We start from the raw sequence: 21535 nt of genomic DNA, 5'->3' as shown, positions 1-21535 counted from the left end.
GAGATGAGCGAACGTACTCGGATAAGCACTACTCGTCCGAGTAATGTGCTTTATCCGAGTATCTCACCGCTTGTCCTGAAAGATTCGGGGAGCGCCGCTGCTGACAGGTGAGTTGCGGCGGGGAGCAGGGGAGAGCGGGCGGGAGAGAGGGAGAGAAAGATCTCCCCTCCGTTCTTCCCCGCTCTCCCCTGCAGCTCCCCGCTCAGCGGCGCGCCCCGAATCTTTCAGGACGAGCCGGGACGTACTCGGATAAAGCACATTACTCGGACGAGTAGTGCTTTACCGAGTACGTTCGCTCATCTCTAATATATATATATATAACGCACCATATAATGTACTGAAGAACTCTCAAAAAATTGTAAGTGGAGAGAAATGGAAAAAAAATGAAATTCCTCCATCCTTCGATGCGTCTTGTTTCTGCAGCGCACAAACGGCAACAAGAATGACAGGATGACTTTATTCTGCGGGTCGGTACGATTACTGCGATACCAAACTTGTATCGGTTTTTATTTATTTATTTTTTCATATATTCAATTTTTCACATTTATTTTCTGATGCCATTTCTTCCCGCAATAGCTTTTTTATTTTTCCGTTATCACAGTTGTGCGACGGCTCCGGTTATGCGGGACGTCTTGTGGTTTGTGCTGGTACCATTTTAGAATGGATATGGCTTTTGATTGCTTGTTATTGCATTTTTGCTTGGAGACCGGGTGACCAAAAAAGCGCATTTCTGGCTTTCTTAAATAAAATTCCATAGATGTTCATCATGCACGGTAAACAATGCATTTATTTGATAGATCGGACTTTTACGGACGCAGTGATACCAGATATGTATTATAATAAAATAATCTATATAATGATACAATAAATATGGCAAAAGGGGCCGATGGAGGGAGATCACCCTGCGATCTCCCTTCACACATGTCCTGCAGCTGCGGGAGGTAGAAACACGATAGACCGGTCACTAAGGGGTTAATAAAATGTTATTGAACCGCAGCTTTCTAGGATACGTTTGTGTGCAATATGAAAACAATTACTGGATTGTGATTTGGGGATGAGATTTGGTGCAGAAGTTGCTCATTGGATGGATTTTTCATGTAGAAATAAAATATGAATTATTTTGTTTGAGAACTTTTCTTCTCTTTCTTTAGATGACGACGGGGGGAGCGGCTCCCAGGAACGCCTCTTATCTCCCCATTGTGACGTTGAAGATAATCAATCAAGGGATAACATAAATAGTGCGGCACATAAACTCAGGAGAACCACTGCAAGGTCTGAACGTCAGGAACATTCTGAGGAAAAATCAAATCTTTCCAGACACACAAAAATCGTGAGAAATGAATGTCCAGAATGTGGGAAGTGTTTTAGTAGAAGAGGCTCTCTTGTTCAACATCAGAGAATTCACACAGGAGAGAAGCCGTTTTCATGTCCTGATTGTGGGAAAGGTTTTCCCCAGAAATCCCAACTTAGGCAGCATCAGAAAAGTCACACGGGGGAGAAGCCGTTTTCGTGTCCTGAATGTGGGATGTGTTGTTTAACTAGAGGTAATCTTAAGATACATCTGAGAGTTCACACAGGGGAGAAACCATTTTCATGTCCTGAATGTGAGAAGTCTTTTACTCAGAAATCAAGTCTTATGAAACATCATAAAATTCACACAGGAGAGAAGCCGTTTTCATGTCCTGAATGTGGGAAGTCTTTTAATACTAGAGGATACTTTACTCAACATCAGAGAATTCACACAGGAGAGAAACCATTTTTGTGCTCTGCATGTGGGAAATGTTTCAGCCACAAACAAAATCTTAATGATCACAAAAGAATTCACACAGGGGAGAAGCCATTTTCATGTCCTGAATGTGCAAAGTGTTTTAACCGTAAATTACTTCTCGTGGAACATCAGAGAAGTCACACAGGAGAGAAACCATTTTCATGCTCTGAATGTGAGAAATGCTTTAGCCAGAAATCACATCTCATAGAACATCAAAAATTGCACACAGGAGAGAAGCCATTTTCATGTCCTGAATGTACGAAATGCTTTAGCCAGAAAACAAATCTCATAGAACATCAAAGACGTCATACAGGGGAGAAGCCATTTTCATGTCCAGAATGTGGGATGCGTTTTAAACGAAAACAATATTTGATAGAACATCAAAGACGTCATACAGGGGAGAAGCCATTTTCATGTCCAGAATGTGGGAAGTGGTTTACCACTCAAACATCTCTTAAGAAACATCAACGAACCCACACAGGAGAGAAGCCATTTTCATGTCTTGAATGTGGGAAGCGATTTACCGTTCAAACATCTCTTAGGACACATGAAAGAACTCACACAGGAGAGAAGCCATTTTCATGTCTTGAATGTGGGAAGCGGTTTACCACTCAAACATCTCTTAGGACACATGAAAGAACTCACACAGGAGAGAAGCCATTTTCATGTCTTGAATGTGGGAAGTGGTTTACCACTCAAACATCTCTTAGGAAACATCAACGAACTCACACAGGAGAGAAGCCATTTTCATGTCTTGAATGTGGGAAGCGATTTACCGTTCAAACATCTCTTAGGAAACATCAAAGAACTCACACAGGAGAGAAGCCATTTTCATGTCTTGAATGTGGGAAGCGATTTACCGTTCAAACATCTCTTAGGAAACATCAAAGAACTCACACAGGAGAGAAGCCATTTTCATGTCTTGAATGTGGGAAGTGGTTTACCACTCAAACATCTCTTAGGAAACATCAACGAACTCACACAGGAGAGAAGCCATTTTCATGTCTTGAATGTGGGAAGCGGTTTACCGCTCAAACATCTCTTAGGACACATGAAAGAACTCACACAGGAGAGAAGCCATTTTCATGTCTTGAATGTGGGAAGCGGTTTACCGCTCAAACATCTCTTAGGAAACATCAACGAACTCACACAGGAGAGAAGCCATTTTCATGTCCAGAATGTGAGAAGTGTTTTAGTAGTAAAGCCAATCTTGTTCAACATCAAAGAACTCACACAGAAGAGAAGCCGTTTTCATGTCCTGAATGTGGGAAGTCTTTTACTCAAAAATCAAATCTTATGCAACATCAGAAAAGTCACACGGGGGAGAAGCCGTTTTCGTGTCCTGAATGTGGGAAGTGTTGTTTAACTAAAGGTCATCTTAAGAGTCATCAGAGAGTTCACACGGGGGAGAAACCATTTTCATGTCCTGAATGTGAGAAGTCTTTTACTCAGAAATCGAATCTTATGAAACATCATAAAATTCACACAGGAGAAAATCCATTTTGATGTCCTGAATGTGGAAAATGTTTTATATCCAAACGAAAAGCTGAGGGCCATCAAAGGACCCACACCGGGAGGGGGGGGGGGGGAGTAATTTTCATGTCCAGAATATTGGAATAGCTTTATATGTAAAGATCTTGAGGGATATCAGAGAATTCACACAGGATAGAAGCTGGTTTGCAAACTACAATTTTGTTTTCTCTGGACAAGTTTGACAAAAATCAGAGCCAAAAAATGTATATGAATAGTTTAAAGGGGTTCTGACACAAATAATTTTTTTATGCTTTAGCAGCCATTGTTCCCTGGTCTGCCTAATGGACCCAGGGAACCCATGGTTTAATGGCTGCTAAAGCATAAAAAGATAACACTTACCTGTTCTTCTGTTGTTGTTGACATCGGGGGGGTCATCTCCCAGCAGGCGCTGTTCCTCCTCTTCTGTCTGCACGAGCCGCGCCACTCCGGGATCGCGCGCATGTGCAGTGGAGAGGTGCCCTCTGACAGGAGTCAGGACAGGCTGCGTCTCCACTGCGCATGCGCAGCACTCCGGAGTTCAGCAGGACGGACGGGCCGCCCACAGCAAGCACTGTGCGGTCCGTCCGTTCACCTCGGAAGTGCCTGACGGACGGACCAGAGCAGGAAGCGGTCTTTTTGACCGCTCCTGCTCTGCTTTAAAGGCACAGAAGAAGATGCCGGCTGGAGGGGACATGCCAGGCAAGGTGAGTACAAATTTTTTTTTTGATGTCAGAACCCCTTTAAAAAACTAAGAATTGTTAAAATTACGTGCAGTATACGTCTAGAGCAAAAAGCAGCAACATGAACAAGCTAGCCATGTTAGATGAGTATGGGCTACATGGGCTTTTTACATGGAATGATATCATCTAAACAGATTTCCCAGATGAATGTTCATTCCTGATTTTTACCTTTTATATAAACAAGGAAGCGATCAGCCAAGAAACAACCAAAATGTGTCCGTCAGGTGATCCCATCTTTATATAGGCCAAAAATTATAATTTGTCAGCAGCATATCTCCTCAGTTTAGCAACAATTCATCCCCATAGAGTTTGCATCGGCCCCTGTAAAAGTCCTTTAAATGAGCGCTGATTGACCAGTTATGTCATCAAGTACCACTCGTTTGTCATTCAGCTTAGGGACGCTCTCCACCTGTACCCGTACCCGTACACATACCTATACCGCGCAGCATAGAGCTGCAAAAGGGATTTACATACATGATCTAGCCACTTGTCATAAGCTTTTCAAACATGACTTATATCCTGGCCTACGTGAAAATTTGTTTGTAGCCCCTTCAGCCGTGTTCATGTTTTTGGTTGCATTTTTAAACCACAATTTAAAAAGCGCATAAAAAAACTACTTTCAGTATTCAAAAACTATGTTAAGAAACTGCATACATTATTCAAAAGTGCATGTGGATTTAGACAATGCAGGCATTTTTTTAAACCCAATAACGCAGTAGACTAGGGATGAGCGAGCGTACTCGGAAAAGCACTACTCGCTCGAGTAATGTGCTTTATCCGAGTAGCGCAGTGCTCGTCCCTGAAGATTCGGGTGCCGACATGGAGCGGGGAGCTGCAGGGGAGAGCGGGGAGGAACGGAGGTAAGATCTTTCTCTCCCTCTCTCCCGCCCGCTCTCCCCTGTTCCCCGCTGCGACTCACCTGTCAGCCGCAGCGGCACCCGAATCTTCAGGGACGAGCACTGCGATACTCGGATACAGCACTTTACTCGAGCGAGTAGTGCTTATCCGAGTACGCTCGCTCATCCCCACAGTAGACCAATTTATTGTTTCTGAAGACAAAACTGTCAGGAATCTGCTGATTGTATATATGATTATTTAGACTCCATTTTTGTTTCTCTCTCAGCCCGGGCAGAGAGCCAAAATGAAATTATGCTTCCTAAGTGGGGTCAGCTTTTACTTTGCTTTCTGCCTTGTGATAAAATACGCTGGTGTAGCTTCTGTCTGAGGATTAAGAAATGAATACGTAGGCATTTGTGCTAGTATAGTATAAAGCTTGAGAAGGTCTCTCTGTCTTGCCGCCGTTGCAAACGAGCTTCCCGGCAGCTGTTATACAAATCAGATGGTGCTGCCTCCCAGTGATGGAAGTTATAATCTATATCCGTTGTATATAGATAATGATTTGATGTAAGTTGTAACCTTTATCCTTTAGTATATAAATAATTTACAAAGAAGGACAATTACTCATCTCTGTCAGATTATTACCTAATTTGAATAAAGTATTTTTGTTAAACCTTCATATTGTCTTACTCTCTTTAACCCCTTAATGACACAGCCTATTTTGGCGTTGAGGACCAAGCGATTTTTTTGGTATTTTTCCATCTTCATTTTTCAAAAGCCATAACTTTTTTATTTTTCCGTGAACGCGGCCGTATAAGGGCTTGTTTTTTGCGCGGCGAGCTGTAGTTTTTTTAAAGTGCCACTTTTGGGTACATAGACAATATCGTAAAACTTTTATTATTTTTTTTATGATAACAGGGAGAGAAAACGCATCAATTCTGCCATAGATTTTTTTTCTTTTTCTTACAGCGTTAATCATGCAGCATAAATGACACACTAAATTTTTTCTGCGGGTCAGAACGGTTACAACGATGCCAAAATTGTTATTTTTTTTTAGGCTTTACACTTTTTTGCAATAAAACCCCCTTTTTTTTGGAAATCTTTTTTTTTCTCTATAGCTGCATTCAAAGTCCTGTAACTTTTTTCTTTTTCTGTGTACGGAGCTCTATGTGGGCTTATTTTTTGCGAGATTAGCTGTAGTTTTTATTGGTACCATTTTGGGGAATGTACGGCTTTTTTGATCACTTTTATTGCATTTTTGGGGAGGCAAAATGCTAAAAATTAGCATTTTGCCTCTGTTTTTTAGCTTTTTTTTTTACGCTTTTTGTCATACAAAATAAAAAGCATGTTCAACTTTTTGTACACGTCGTTACGGACGTGTCAATACTAGAGATGAGCGAACACCAAAATGTTCGGGTGTTCGTTATTCGGAACGAACTTCCCGCGATGTTCGAGGGTTTGTTTCGAATAACGAACCCCATTGAAGTCAATGGGCGACCCGAGCATTTTTGTATTTCGCCGATGCTCGCTAAAGTTTTCATGTGTGAAAATCTGGGCAATTCAAGAAAGTGATGGGAATGACACAGAAACGGATAGGGCAGGCGAGGGGCTACATGTTGGGCTGCATCTCAAGTTCACAGGTCCCACTATTAAGCCACAATACCGGCAAGAGTGGGCCCCCCCCCTCCCAACAACTTTTACTTCTGAAAAGCCCTCATTAGCAATGGCATACCTTTGCTAAGCACCACACTAGCTACAACAAAGCACAATCACTGCCTGCATGACACTCCGCTGCCACTTCTCCTGTGTTACATGCTGCCCAACCGCCCCCCCTCCCCCCACAGCGCACACCAAAGTGTCCCTGCGCAGCCTTCAGCTGCCCTTATGCCACACTGATGTCTATTTATAAGTGCGTCTGCCATGAGGAGGAACCGCAGGCACACACTGCAGAGGGTTGGCATGGCTAGGCAGCGGCCCTCTTTAAAAGGGGTGGGGCGATAGCCCACAATGCAGTACAGAAGCAATGAGAAATAGAATCCTGTGCCACCGCCATCAGGAGCTGCACACGTGGGCATAGCAATGGGGAACCTATGTGCCACACACTATTCATTCTGTCAAGGTGTCTGCATGCCCCAGTTAGACTGGTAATATGTACCTTAACAGTAACCGCGTTGGTGGTAATGTGGTGGTGACTGCGGACCTAGTAGCACGGTTGTATTTTGTTGGTTTTCGGAATGCGGCCAGGATTAAGTGGGCCGTGGCGGGGGGATGGTGTGGGGGCTCTCGTTGTGTCGGTAAAGGTGAAATTCTTGGACTGCCACCATACGAACCAATGCAAAGACATTTGCCAAGAATGTTTTCCCTGTTGGAGGAGGAGGGGGATGTTTTTGAGGCACTACGTGTCCTCTCCACGTGTCCGTGGTTATATGCACCTTTACAGTAACCGCGTTGGTGGGAAATGGCCTCGCCGCCATCATGTCTTTGGGAAGCCTCTGTTTCCACACCCCAGAGACATACCATTAGCAGCGGTATAGGCAGAGGCCAGAATTCGTAACATTTCAGCCGTAGCATTAGGACAGGCCCCACTAACATATCACTAGCAGCATTATAGGAGGAGCGCAGTCTTCGTTCCATGTCAGCAATAGTAGCACTCAAGACAGGCCCCAGTAACAATTCCGAAGCAGCAGTATAGCGGGAGCGCAGTCTTCGTTCCATGTCAGCAATAGTAGCACTCAAGACAGGCCCCAGTAACAATTCCGAAGCAGCAGTATAGCGGGAGCGCAGTCTTCGTTCCATGTCAGCAATAGTAGCACTCAAGACAGGCCCCAGTAACAATTCCGAAGCAGCAGTATAGCGGGAGCGCAGTCTTAGTTCCATTTCAGTAGCCTTAGTATAGCCAAGGCCCAAGTTACATTTATGTAGCTAAAGTGTAGGCCAACCCCACACACCTTTCTGTACCATGAGTGCAGGCGAAGAACATACAAATTGCTATGATTACACTGTAGGTGAGGGCCCCAAAAATTTGGTGTACCAACAGTACTAATGTACCTCAGTAAAAATTGGCCATGCCCAACCAAGATGGCAGGTGAATCGCTTTGGTTAATGTGGCTTAAGTGGTAACTAGGCCTGGAGGCAGCCCAGTGTAACGAAAAATTGGTTCAAGTTAAAGTTCCAACGCTTTTAAGCGCATTGAAACTTATAAAAATTGTTCAGAAAAATTATTTGAGTGAGCCTTGTGGCCCTAAGAAAAATTGCCCGTTCAGCGTGATTACGTGAGGTTTCAGGAGGAGGAGCAGGAGGAGGAGGAATATTAGACACAGATTGATGAAGCAGAAATGTCCCCGTTTTGGATGGTGAGAGAGAACGTAGCTTCCATCCGCGGGTGCAGCCTACGTATTGCTTACGTATCGCTGCTGTCCGCTGGTGGAGAACAGAAGTCTGGGGAAATCCAGCCTTTGTTCATCTTGATGAGTGTTAGCCTGTCGGCACTGTCGGTTGACAGGCGGGTACGCTTATCTGTGATGATTCCCCCAGCCGCACTAAACACCCTCTCCGACAAGACGCTAGCCGCAGGACAAGCAAGCACCTCCAGGGCATACAGCGCTAGTTCAGGCCACGTGTCCAGCTTCGACACCCAGTAGTTGTAGGGGGCAGAGGCGTCACCAAGGATGGTCGTGCGATCCGCTACGTACTCACTCACCATCCTTTTACAGTGCTCCCGCCGACTCAGCCGTGACTGGGGAGCGGTGACACAGTCTTGGTGGGGAGCCATAAAGCTGGCCAGGCCCTTCAAGACTGTTGCACTGCCTGGGATGTACATGCTGCTCGATCTACGCACATCCCCTGCTACCTTGCCCTCGGTACTGCGCCTTCTGCCACTAGCGCTGTCGGCTGGGAATTTTACCATCAGCTTGTCCGCAAGGGTCCTGTGGTATAGCAACACTCTCGAACCCCTTTCCTCTTCGGGAATCAGAGTGGGCAGGTTCTCCTTATACCGTGGATCGAGCAGTGTGTACACCCAGTAATCCGTCGTGGCCAGAATGCGTGCAACGCGAGGGTCACGAGAAAGGCATCCTAACATGAAGTCAGCCATGTGTGCCAGGGTACCTGTACGCAACACATGGCTGTCTTCACTAGGAAGATCACTTTCAGGATCCTCCTCCTCCTCCTCCTCAGGCCATACACGCTGAAAGGATGACAGGCAATCAGCCGGTGTACCGTCAGCAGCGGCCCAAGCTGTCTCTTCCCCCTCCTCCTCATCCTCCTCATGCTCCTCCTCCTCCTCCTGTACGCGCTGAGAAATAGACAGGAGGGTGCCCTGACTATCCAGCGGCATACTGTCTTCCCCCGCCCCCGTTTCCGAGCGCAAAGCAGCTGCCTTTATGGTTTGCAGGGAATTTCTCAAGATGCATAGCAGAGGAATGGTGACGCTAATGATTGTAGCATCGCCGCTCACCACCTGGGTAGACTCCTCAAAATTACCAAGGACATGGCAGATGTCTGCCAACCAGGCCCACTCTTCTGAAAGGAATTGAGGAGGCTGACTCCCACTGCGCCGCCCATGTTGGAGTTGGTATTCGACTATAGCTCTACGTTGTTCATAGAGCCTGGCCAACATGTGGAGTGTAGAGTTCCACCGTGTGGGCACGTCGCACAGCAGTCAGTGCACTGGCAGCTTAAAGTGATGTTGCAGGGTGCGCAGGGTGGCAGCGTCCGTGTGGGACTTGCGGAAATGTGCGCAGAGCCGGCGCGCCTTTACGAGCAGGTCTGACAAGCGTGGGTAGCTTTTCAGAAACCGCTGAACCACCAAATTAAAGACGTGGGCCAGGCATGGCACGTGCGTGAGGCTGCCGAGCTGCAGAGCCGCCACCAGGTTACGGCCGTTGTCACACACGACCATGCCCGGTTGGAGGCTCAGCGGCGCAAGCCAGCGGTCGGTCTGCTGTGTCAGACCCCGCAGCAGTTCGTGGGCCGTGTGCCTCTTATCGCCTAAGCTGAGTAGTTTCAGCACGGCCTGCTGACGCTTGCCCACCGCTGTGCTGCCACGCCGCGCGACACCGACTGCTGGCGACATGCTGCTGCTAACACATCTTGATTGCGAGACAGAGGAGGAGGAGGAGGAGGAGGAGGAAGGTGCTTTAGTGGAGGAAGCATACACCGCCGCAGATACCAGCACCGAGCTGGGGCCCGCAATTCTGGGGGTGGGTAGGACATGAGCGGTCCCAGGCTCTGACTCTGTCCCAGCCTCCACTAAATTCACCCAATGTGCCGTCAGGGAGATGTAGTGGCCCTGCCCGCCTGTGCTTGTCCACGTGTCCGTAGTTAAGTGGACCGTGGCAGTAACCGCATTGGTGAGGGCGCGTACAATGTTGCGGGAGACGTGGTCGTGCAGGGCTGGGACGGCACATCGGGAAAAGTAGTGGCGACTGGGAACTGAGTAGCGCGGGGCCGCCGCCTCCATGATACTTTTGAAGGACTCCGCTTCCACAACCCTATACGGCAGCATCTCAAGGCTGATGAATTTTGCTATGCGGACGGTTAACGTTTGAGCGTGCGGGTGCGTGGCGGCGTACTTGCGCTTGCGCTCCAACAGTTGCGCAAGCGTCGGCTGGACGGTGCGCTGAACTACACTGCTGGATGGGGCCGAGGACAGCGGAGGTGAGGGTGTGGGTGCAGGCCAGGAGACGGTAGTGCCTGTGTCCTGAGAGGGGGGTTGCATCTCAGTGGCAGGTTGGGGCACAGGGGGAGAGGCAGGGGTGCAAACCGGAGGCGCTGAACGGCCTTCGTCCCACCTTGCGGGGTGCTTGGCCATCATATGTCTGCGCATGGTGGTGGTGGTGAGGCTGTTGGTGTTGGCTCCCCGGCTGAGCTTTGCGCGACAAATGTTGCACACCACTGTTCGTCGGTCGTCAGGCGTCTCTGTGAAAAACTGCCAGACCTTAGAGCACCTCGGCCTCTGCAGGGTGGCATGGCGCGAGGGGGCCCTTTGGGAAACAGTTGGTGGATTATTCGGTCTGGCCCTGCCTCTACCCCTGGCCACCGCACTGCCTCTTGCAACCTGCCCTGCTGATGCCCTTGACTCCCCCTCTGAAGACCTGTCCTCCTGAGTAAGCGTTGCACACCAGGTGGGGTCAGTCACCTCATCGTCCTGCTGCTCTTCCTCCGAATCCTCTGTGCGCTGCTCCCTCGGACTTACTGCCCTTACTACTACCTCACTGCAAGACAACTGTGTCTGATCGTCATCGTCCTCCTCACCCACAGAAAGTTGTTGAGACAGTTGGCGGAAGTCCCCAGCCTCTTCCCCCGGACCCCGGGAACTTTCGAATGGTTGGGCATCAGTGACGATAAACTCCTCTGGTGGGAGAGGAACCGCTGCTGCCCAATCTAAGCAGGGGCCCGAGAACAGTTCCTGGGAGTGCTCCCGCTCCTGAGCAGGTGTTATTGTAGTGGAGTGAGGAGGCTGGGAGGAAGGAGGAGCAGCAGACAGAGGATTCGGATTGGCAGCAGTGGACGGCGCAGAACTGCGGGTAGACGATAGGTTGCTCAAAGCACTTTCTGCCATCCAGGACAGGACCTGCTCACACTGCTCATTTTCTAATAACCGTCTCCCGCGTGGACCCATTAATTGGGCGATGAATGTGGGGACGCCAGAAACGTGCCTCTCTCCTAATCGCGCAGCAGTCGGCTGCGACACACCTGGATCAGGAGCTTGGCCTGTGCCCACACCCTGACTTGGCCCTCCGCGTCCTCGGCCGCGTCCACGTCCTCTAGGCCTACCCCTACCCCTCAGCATGCTGTATTACCAGTGATTTGATTTCACAGGCAGGAAATAAATTGGCGCAAGACTGCAGGCCAAATATAATTTTTTCCCTTTTTTGAAAACGAAAGGCCCCACTGCCTCTAGTGAATGAATAATCTAAGTTTAATAACTGTGCTGTTTTCCTGCTAATGTGTCACAGAACGTGAGGGTAGCAGAGTCATTAACTGTGGCAGAGCAGGTATTTTTTTTCCCAATTAAGGAAAGCAAATGGCGAAGCCAGCAGTAAAGCGTAGCTGGGTGCGTCTGATTTTTAAAGGTGTCACACGCAGCCGACACGTGTCCACCGCCCTTAGGACGGACAGAGGCCGGACAAATAGAATTATTTTCCGTTTTTTGGCACCAAAAGGCAGCACTGCGTATATTCTATGAACATGAGAAGTTTAATAACTGTGCTGTGCCCCTGCTAATGTGTCACAGAACGTGAGGGTAGCAGAGTTATTAACTGTGGAAGAGCAGGTATTTTTTTTCCCAATTAAGGAAAGCAAATGGCGAAGCCAGGAGTAAAACGTAGCTGGGTGCGTCTGATTTTTACAGGTTGCACACGCAGCCGACACGTGTCCACCGCCCTTAGGACGGACAGAGGCCGGACAAATAGAATTATTTTCACTTGTTTTACAAGCAAAAGGCAGCACTGCGGATATTCAATGAATAATAACTGTGTTGTGGCCCTGCCTATACAATTCTTTCCCTGCAGTATCAATGGAGGGTGCAATGCTCTGCAGAAGCGATTTTGAGAAGCAAAAAAAAATGCAGCACAGCTAACAGCAGCCTGGACAGTACTGCACACGGTTAAATATGGCCCTAGAAAGGACCGATGAGGTTCTTGAAGGCTACACTCACTCCTAACACTCTCCCTGCCTATGCAGCACTTCTGTCCCTAATGCCGGGTGCAACGCTCTGCAGAGGCGATTTTGAGAAAAAAAAAATTGCCACTGCTAACAGCAGCCAACACACAGCTATCAGTGGCCCTAATAAGGACCTTTGGGGGTCTTGAAGCCTACACTAACTACCAATTCTTTCCCTACAGCAGCTCCGGTACAAACAGCACTGTCCCTCATCTAACTCACAAGGCATCTGAGGCGAGCCGCGGGAGGGGCCGACTTTTATGTTCGGGTGACACCTGATCTCGCCAGCCACTCACAGCAGGGGGGTGGTATAGGGCTTGAACGTCACAGGGGGAAGTTGTAATGCCTTCCCTGTCTTTCAATTGGCCAGAAAAGCGCGCTAACGTCTCAGGGAAGGAAGTGAAAGTAACCAGAACACCGCATGGTGTTCGTTACGAATAACGAGCATCCCGAACACCCTAATATTCGCACGAATATCAAGCTCGGAAGAACACGTTCGCTCATCTCTAGTCAATACGCAATATGTGGGGTTTTAATTTTTTTTTACCTTTTTTATGCTAATATTAGAAAAAGCATAAAAAAGGGGGGTTTAACATTTTTTTTTACACTTTTCTTTTTTTTACGTTTTTCTTTTCTTTTTTTTACACTATTTGAGTCCCTCTGAGAGACTTGCAGCACTGTGCCTATGATCGCTGTCATAAGGCATGGCAGAGCTACTGCTCTCCCATGCCTTATCGTTTGTACAGTGATTCTAGGCACAGGCAATACAGGACGCCAGTATCTGGTGTCCTGTTGCCATGGTGACAGGCTGGGCTCTCGCGATGTCATCGCGAGAGCCGGCCGGAGACACAGAGGGAGCGCGATCCCTCTGTGAACTCTTTCCCTGCCGCGATCTACTTTGATCGCTGCAGGGAAGGGGTTAACAGCGGGGGGGGCGCATCTCCGATGTCCCCCCGCTGTTGCAGCGGGACGCCAGCTGTGACTGACAGCCGGCTCCCGCTGCGGGATAGCGCGGGATCTTATGTGATCTCGCGCTATCCCCAGGACGTACCGGTACGTCCTGTTGCGGGAAGTACCAGGCTCCCAGGACATACCGGTACGTCCTGGAGCGGGAAGGGGTTAAAGACGTATCCAAACCGAAGTCTTGCTTCTTGTAGTAAAACAAAAGCACACCCCAAGTTCTATGAGCCTGTCCACAGCTCAAAAAGATGAACAACATGGATCATAGATCTAGATACTATGCATTAGAGCCTAAGCAGAATCCTTAAAGGGATTATCACACAGCACTGCTGTAAAAAGGGGACCTGGGTGAAGAGAAGGGTTATATTAGGCAATTAGTTTCATTGTTGGGTTGACACCTTTATCGGGCCACAATAAGAAAGAAACTGATGAAAGTTAATGAATCCCATTTCTCCTCAAAGATTTGGCCAAAACAACTTGATAATTCAAAGGAAATCTATTAACAGCCTAGGACTCAGGGTGCGTTCACACGAGCGCATAAACGGCACGTTTTTGCAACCAAACGTATATACGGGACCATCTGAGGCAATGGTTTCGAATGTATTCGTTCACATGGGCGATTTTACGGCGCGTAAAAACGGCAACCCGCAGAAAACCGGACATACGCGACCGAAATACGTGCCGGCGAATATTCGATGGCCGAAAAGATGGTTTGAAAAGTAGGAACAAACGAAAATATGCTTTCTAGCTCTGGCCGTGATCGGCGAAAAACGATCTTTCCGGCGATTATACGCTGCGCACGTGCGAACGCTCGTGTCAACGCACCCTTAAAGTACTAAAGGAAATCTAGCTGGTAGAGCTGCTGCAGTAGGAGCTGAGATGAGCCGCCCCATCTATCTGACAGTGCGAACTAGTCTGTCTCATAAACTCGGACACAGTCTATATGACATAATCGGTTGGTTTTGTCATAGCGGTCACGTCATCACTGTGCTGCGGAACGCTCTATGCGTTCCATGAGTATGTCACATGACGTGCCTCTAACGGCTACGTCATTCTGGAACTGTGGAACGCTCTATGCGTTTCAAGGGGGCATATCACATGACCGCTCAATGCCGCGGCGTGACCACTCCCTATTTCTTAATGGTGGAGTGCAGCATGTGCTCCACACAGACATCAAGCTATTCTGCAGTATCATGACAAATCACATGGGGCGGCAAGACTATATATTAACTAATTATACTCCAGCACTCCGTATCATACATAAAATTAAACAAAAAAAACTGTTTCATAACTTAATTGGGATCTCAGCTATGTTTACTTTTTAGGTCTTAAAAGGTGTTTCTTATTTTGTACATATTTAAGATTCTCATTTTAAAATCCAAAATATCAAACGGGCTTCCAAATTTAGGGATAAAAATGATTGTTCTCAGGGTGAGGATCACATATCAATTCTGGCTTCATACCATCCATATAATGACAGACATGTAGCACCCATGTAAATCTATAGGACACATATTAATAGAACTATCGCCCCTATATAATAAATGATCTTGTCGTTCTCTCTAAAAGGGTCACATTTTATTGTGTAGATTTAGATGCATTATTATATTCCTAAATTAATCGGGTCATTTAAATAATCTTTTCCAGAGACTCGTTTAGGCCTTTAGGGGCCAATGTATCCATACAGAAGATCTAGAACATCTCGAGAGAAGGATCCAGATGTTAGACTTTCTACAGGTGGTGTTTTTGAAAAAGAAAAGTTTTTTTGGTGTTTCTCCAAAAAATGTCGAGAGACTTTTAAGCTTAGATGAATGTGAGGTATTTAATCCAACTCCTCCTATAGCTACAATGTATGCTCTGCCCAAAATTCATAAGAAGATCCCCCACACATCAGGTAGACCGATAGCCTCTGGTAATGACCCAGGGTATTAGCCTATATTGGTAATATTCTCAGGCCGTTTGTCATGACTCTACCCTCATACCTGAGGGACACAAAAGATACAATCCAAACAATCCATGATACCATTGTCCCATCTAATTCTATACTTGTCACCATAGATGTGGAGAGCTTCTACACCAACACTGATCACAACCTTGGCCTCCAGGATATAAGATATGTTCTGCCCATAATGAATTCATCATCCGGTTGCTTAAATATCTTTTATTTTATTTACAATTATGTGGGACTGCTATGGGGACGATCTGTGCGCCAACTTATGCAAATCTCTCTTGAGGTTGGTGGGAGGCTACGGATATCTTTTCAGACGAAATGGAGGAAATTGACCAGCACATTCTTTTTTGGGGTCATTACATTGACTATATCCATTTTAATTTGGGCGGGTGAACGTACTGATCTAATTTCCTTTTTGGAGGGATTGAATAATCACTTGATTGGCATGAAGTTCCCCTATGAGATTGGGGATTGTTGTGCTAATATTCTTGACCTTACTTTCAGACTTGAAGATGATGGTGTATTCAGACCAACATCTATCATAAACCACCATCAGCGAATAGTTTTTTGGGATGGCAGAGCCACCACCCTCCTGCTGTGAGGAATGGGGTACCGGTTGGTCCATACTTGAGAGCTAGGAGAAATTGCTCAGATATGGCCTCCTTCCAAGCTGAATGTGATTCTCTATATGCTGGATCTAAAGCTAGGGGATAGCCCACTCACATTCTGAAGACCGCGTGTAAGCGGGCCTGCTCTGAGGACATAGATAGATTTTTGAGTACAATATAAAAAGAAAAACGGCTCACCTCCTCCAACGGGAAAATCCAGGGTCACGCATGTATATATGTACGGAGCACCATACAGAACCGCGAGTCCTGAGCAGCGATTGCAGACATCAAACACAAAAAAGTGTCAGCTCTTCGTACAAAATCTGCTCTATTTTCCTTATAGACAGGACATCACATGGCACATTAGACGGGCGTCCGCCGACAAGCGGTCTTGGTCACATCTGATACACTTAGACAAACACACAGGTTAAAAAAACCCTTCTAACAATCATCTGGGAGTCCTTACCAGTTAGCGGCCACGGACTACACCGACAGACCACTTCCTATAACGGGTATGTCGGCTGCAACACACAGCAGATGAAAGGACCGAGATATCCAGAGCTATGCCACAGTCTATCATGGAGTAAAGAGGTAGAATCGCACGCAGTATAGACACTCCGTATTGCTGAATATCTCCAAACGAGGCCCACAAGTTCCCCAAGATCATATAGAACGAACACATTAAATATTAGCGGTATTACAATCAGAAAGCCGTATACGGCACCGCCATAATGCAGCAGCAAAAAGAAAAAAACATCAGCCAGATATATGTTTGCCTAAGTGGGAGAAAGGCCTATATATATTTCCCCATCCTGGAACTACGTTCTGGGATGGTGAAGGTATATTACTGATATGTTTATGTTGGACTGGAACTTCTCAGCAATTACATGACCTTCATCAGGCGGACTTAAATTTACCCTGAATTGGTCTCCAGAGCAGATTCAGTTGCTGGACGTCTCGGTGGCGCAGACTCTTTACACACCGATTTATACTGCAAACCAACAGACAGGAACAATCTCTCATGCAGCAGTTGGCACCCACGTGGCATGCTTGAATCACGACCATGGAGTCATATACTCAGAGGTAGACGCATTGTTCAGGACAACAAAAGAACTGGTCAACAGGGGTTATCCTCACAACCTTGTGGACACGTTTGCGACTAGAGCCAGAAATACTCGTACTGACCTTCTAACGCTGATGACGAAAAGATCACCCAAACAAGATTATCCTTTGTCTCCACCTTCAGCCCTGAGAGGGGTCAAGTCACAAATATTATTAGAAAATACTGGCCTCTAATGAATAAAAACTGCCCAAATGTTGAAGAGTTCAGGACCCCACCCTGATGTCCTACAGATGAGCCCCAAGTATCAGGGATAGATTGGTGCATGCGTATTCAGCTCCTAGAAGGCCTTTACAACAAAGCTTGTTTAAATCTCAGAAATTGGGCAACTTTCCATGTGTTAATTGTGCATGCTGTAGTAATCTCATCCGTAGAGACTGTTTCAATCATCCACAAATGGGAGAAACTTACAAGATTCGGGGTCTGTATTCTTGCCGCTCCGCATATGTGATATATGCCATCACATGCCCCTATGCTCTATTGTATATTGGTGAGACCACTAATGAGATTAGAACACTTATCACTGCACATAAAAACTAATTTCCCTGTGCCACGGCATTTTATCAAGATGGCACACTCTATTAGTCAGGTGAAATTCCACATAATGTTGGTGGATGTTGCCTACTTCAGTTAGGTTCAATTAGGTTTGATCTAAGTGGTGCCTATAATAGCGGTGGCTCCCTGCACTTACTTCCCTCTAAACCAGCTTTCTCTCGCCCGGAGACAATGGAATTCTGTTAATAGATCACCATGGTTACATTGAGGCGCCAATGGAACAGCTTGCAAGCTCTATTGTCAGGGGAGGTTGAACACATAGGATGATGTCAACCGTGAACCCGACCTGTAGTCCCGCGATGGCTCCTATTTCCGCACATGTGATCTCTACTCATAGTCTTGTGATGGCTATTGTCCTCACGCATGCACGAGAGGTGCTGCCTCTGGGTCTCACGACGTACGCGGCACGCATCCACGCATTGTGACACACATAGGTGCTCTCATGGTGGTGACGCTTACATGCATGCAGTTACTGCATGTAGACGCCGGAATGGGTGCTGGAGGCATACAGCCGAGGATTAATCTGCCATTATTTCAGTAAACACAGGTACAAAGGATTATGTAATTATGCATCACAGACACCAATTGGACAAATTGTAACCTATCATGTTTTGTATAAGTGTATAAATGTTAGGTTTAGTCTATATCTTGGATTGGCTTCACAAAGGCTCCCGGAATAGGAGCCAAAACATCGCACTTTCCAAGCTTTATCCTGATTGCTGTCAGACAATTCCTTTTACATATATTTGGCACAGTGGAGACTGGATCCATCCACCATCTGACATGCAGCCGACCGTTTCAGCCACTCTGGAGGTTTATCTTGAGTGCTGCTGACATTATTATAAAGCGTTAGTATAAGTAATAGTAAATGAGCATTCATATAAGTAACAGTGAACCTAATTGGACTCACCTAATGTTGGGGACTCGTCTGAACGACAGGTCTCCACACAGAAGGTCCAAGTTAGCTTCTACGGATAGTTGTACTAATCTCCAACAAGTCTCAGACAGGCAGGGGGAGCAACAGCGAAAGTACCTAAGGATGGCAGGCCTCAATAATAAAGTATGAAGGAAAAGAAGTAAAAGGTTTTTGCGCTACTAGGTCTACCAGACCCAAAAAAAGATGAATAAAGTTTGGAGATGAAAACTCACTAACTTCACAGAGGAGACCTAGGGTCCAATATGTCTCCTCTCAATCCAGGAACACTAGTGTAGCGGGCGACTACCCAGACCAGATCAAAGGAAGGGGAGAGAAGCAGAATTAAAGATGGTAGTTACAGTGGCTCTACTGCTTCTTTGCGCTCAGTTGCAAATCTTGGCAGTTCTTATTGCGTACTGCTCGCAGAGTAGGGCAGAGCAAGATAGTGGTGCCCCAGAGGGGTGCTACCCTCAGCCGCGTAGGGAAACATGTTATTTTGTTGTGACGTCAGTCTGTGTATGGGTCTCCGTCCGAACAATACAATAAATGCAAAAAGTTGGAATAATAAATATAATGAGGTAGACCCTCTATCTCCCTGGATCACATGGTGGGGTACCTCAATGCAGGTGGTGAGTTGGTGGGAAGTGACTCCAGGAGTCTGGTTCTAAAATAAACTGTAACCAACTTTATTTTTCAAGAGCAAAGAATAGTTCACCTTAACTTGCTTCATACAGTTCACATGAGATGACTTTAGAACAAACAGGGGATTAGTACAAGAAACTGCCCTTGCACACTCTGCTTTTCCTTCCAGCTTTTCTCCTGGTCTGTGCTTATGTCTGGATAACTTTGCTTTCTCCCTTGCTGTGCCTATAAATGGCTGACTTAGATTTCCTTCTTTTCTCCTCTCTCTCTTTCTTCTCTTCCCCTAAACAGTTCTTTCTCTTGTGTACTCACACTTGAAATGTTCTTCCCACTGCACTGGCTGTTCTCTGAAGGTTTACTAAAGGTGGTCTCCTTGTTCCTCCCCAGTCTCATTCTTGGAGTAGACTGCCTTAGCTCCACCCATTCCTCGTGTTATACTATCACACTAGCCAAATCTGCAGAGGGGACCTATTACCCAATCCCAGGCTGAACACTCCCCTAGGCTGTTGCAAGGTGACCTGAACTACCAAAGTGCATAACAGTATATTTATCACACATAACCATAAACCATGATTTAACACAAACATAACCACAGAAAGGCTGGAGTACCCGAATCTGGGGTACTACACTTGTATCTCTAATGAGTCGGAAGAGTGGCTTGTAGTATTTTATTCCATGCAGTAGTATTAAATAAATAAACACTAAACATACAGAGGGGCGTACAACACGTTTCAGTGTGCTCTCACACCTTTCTCAAGCCTAATAGACATATCTTAATGCAGAATATAAATATGGTAGGTAGCTTAACCCCTTAACGACCAGCCCATTGCCTTTTTACGTCCTGCCCAAGTGGGCTTTATTCTCGGAGGACGTAAAAACATGCGTCCTACAGAGAATAAAGCCCCATGGGCTATGGACGTGACAGCTCCATGCTGTCGGTGCCCGCAGGTAGCCAATCGCAATAAAGTTAAAAAAGTTAAAGATTCAGCTGCCCTGATGGATCGGATCCATCAGGGCAGCTGAAAGTACTCACCTGGCTTCCCCGATGTCTGCCGCGGTGAAAGGGTCCTCCGGGACCCGTCGCGCCTCTTCTGCGCATGCGCGCCAGACGAATGACATCACGCGTATGCGCAGAAGACTGGGAACCCCGGTGAGTTTAAAATCCACTGGATAGCAGCGATCGCGAAAATTTTTTTTAAAAAGTCAAAATAACATTAATTTCCCCTCCCCTCATGGATTGGATCCATGAGGAGAGGTGAAAATACTCACCCTGGTCCTCAGCGGCATCCCGGTCTTCCGGGACACGAGTCCCCTTCTTCGCATGCGCGCCCGATGATTGACATCGGGCGCGTGCACAGATGGGCTCAGGACCCGGGAAATTTAAAATCCCTCTGCTCCTGGCTGCCATGTGTAAAAAAGTAATTTAAAAAAAGTGTAAAAAAGTAATTTTAAAAAAGTGTTAAAAAGTAAAAAAAAAAGTTTAAAACAATTAGATTTCATCTCCCCTCACAGATCATATCCGTGAGGGAGGATGAAATTACGTACCTAAGGCCCCTGGATTTATCCGCGGACCTTACCACAGCTTCTGCGCGCGCGCGCCCGTCGCCAAGATGGCAGGCGCAGTGCAAAAGCAGTGGACTGCCAGGGTAATTTAAAATCTCTCTGCTCTTGGCTACAAAACTGAGCCAAGAGCCTGGAAATTTCACGGGGGGCCGCGGTGAGCGGTTCCTGATCACGTGTTCGCCGTTATCCAATGGATAATGGGGATCACATAAAACTTTTTTAAAAAGTTAGTTTCATCTCCCCTCACTGATGCGATCGGTGAGAGGAGATAAAACTTTTTACCGGAGGCCTCCGTATTTGCACCCCGACGCGATCCTCCTCGGTGAACTTTCCCGGATTCTGCACATGCGACCATCGGCAAAGCGCCGGACACATGCGCAGGAGTTGGGGAGCCCAGGAGACTTAAAAGCAACCGTTGGTCGCCGAGAGCCTGGAGCAGTGACGGGTAGCCTCGTTGAGCAGTCCCCGGTTACGAAATAAAAAAGTAGCAATCTAACATAGGTTGGTCTCACATGACCGGATAGGAATTGCGGATTCCGCATGCGTCTGATCCGCGGTATTACGCAGATCGCATTGGATTACACAATTCCGCTCACATTAGTGGGTTGATAGATTTAAACATATACTGAGAGCAATCTGATTTCAAAGCAAGAATTGGACTTACCTAGTGCTAAGTGGGAGCTTTTAGGATAAAAACC

The 21535-nt window shown here is 46.8% G+C and overlaps 2 protein-coding genes across 2 annotated transcripts in view; one reads left to right on the top strand and one right to left on the bottom strand.

The window, feature by feature from the left end:
* LOC136590843 (zinc finger protein 420-like) overlaps positions 1 to 5536 on the top strand; it is a 49444-nt gene extending 43908 nt beyond the window's left edge. Inside the window, exon 11 of the mRNA XM_066588401.1 lies at positions 1152 to 5536. Within this exon, the coding sequence (XP_066444498.1) occupies positions 1152 to 3274 (2123 nt within the window). The 3' untranslated portion in view covers positions 3275 to 5536. The remainder of the gene's footprint in view (positions 1 to 1151) is intronic.
* Positions 1 to 21535, bottom strand: part of LOC136590885 (zinc finger protein 157-like) — a 261800-nt gene that overhangs the window by 204951 nt on the left and 35314 nt on the right. The gene's annotated exons all lie outside the window — the stretch shown is intronic.

This window comes from Eleutherodactylus coqui, chromosome 1 (assembly GCF_035609145.1).
Source record: "Eleutherodactylus coqui strain aEleCoq1 chromosome 1, aEleCoq1.hap1, whole genome shotgun sequence".
Taxonomy (NCBI): domain Eukaryota; kingdom Metazoa; phylum Chordata; class Amphibia; order Anura; family Eleutherodactylidae; genus Eleutherodactylus; species Eleutherodactylus coqui.
This window is presented reverse-complemented; position numbering and strand designations above follow the sequence as displayed.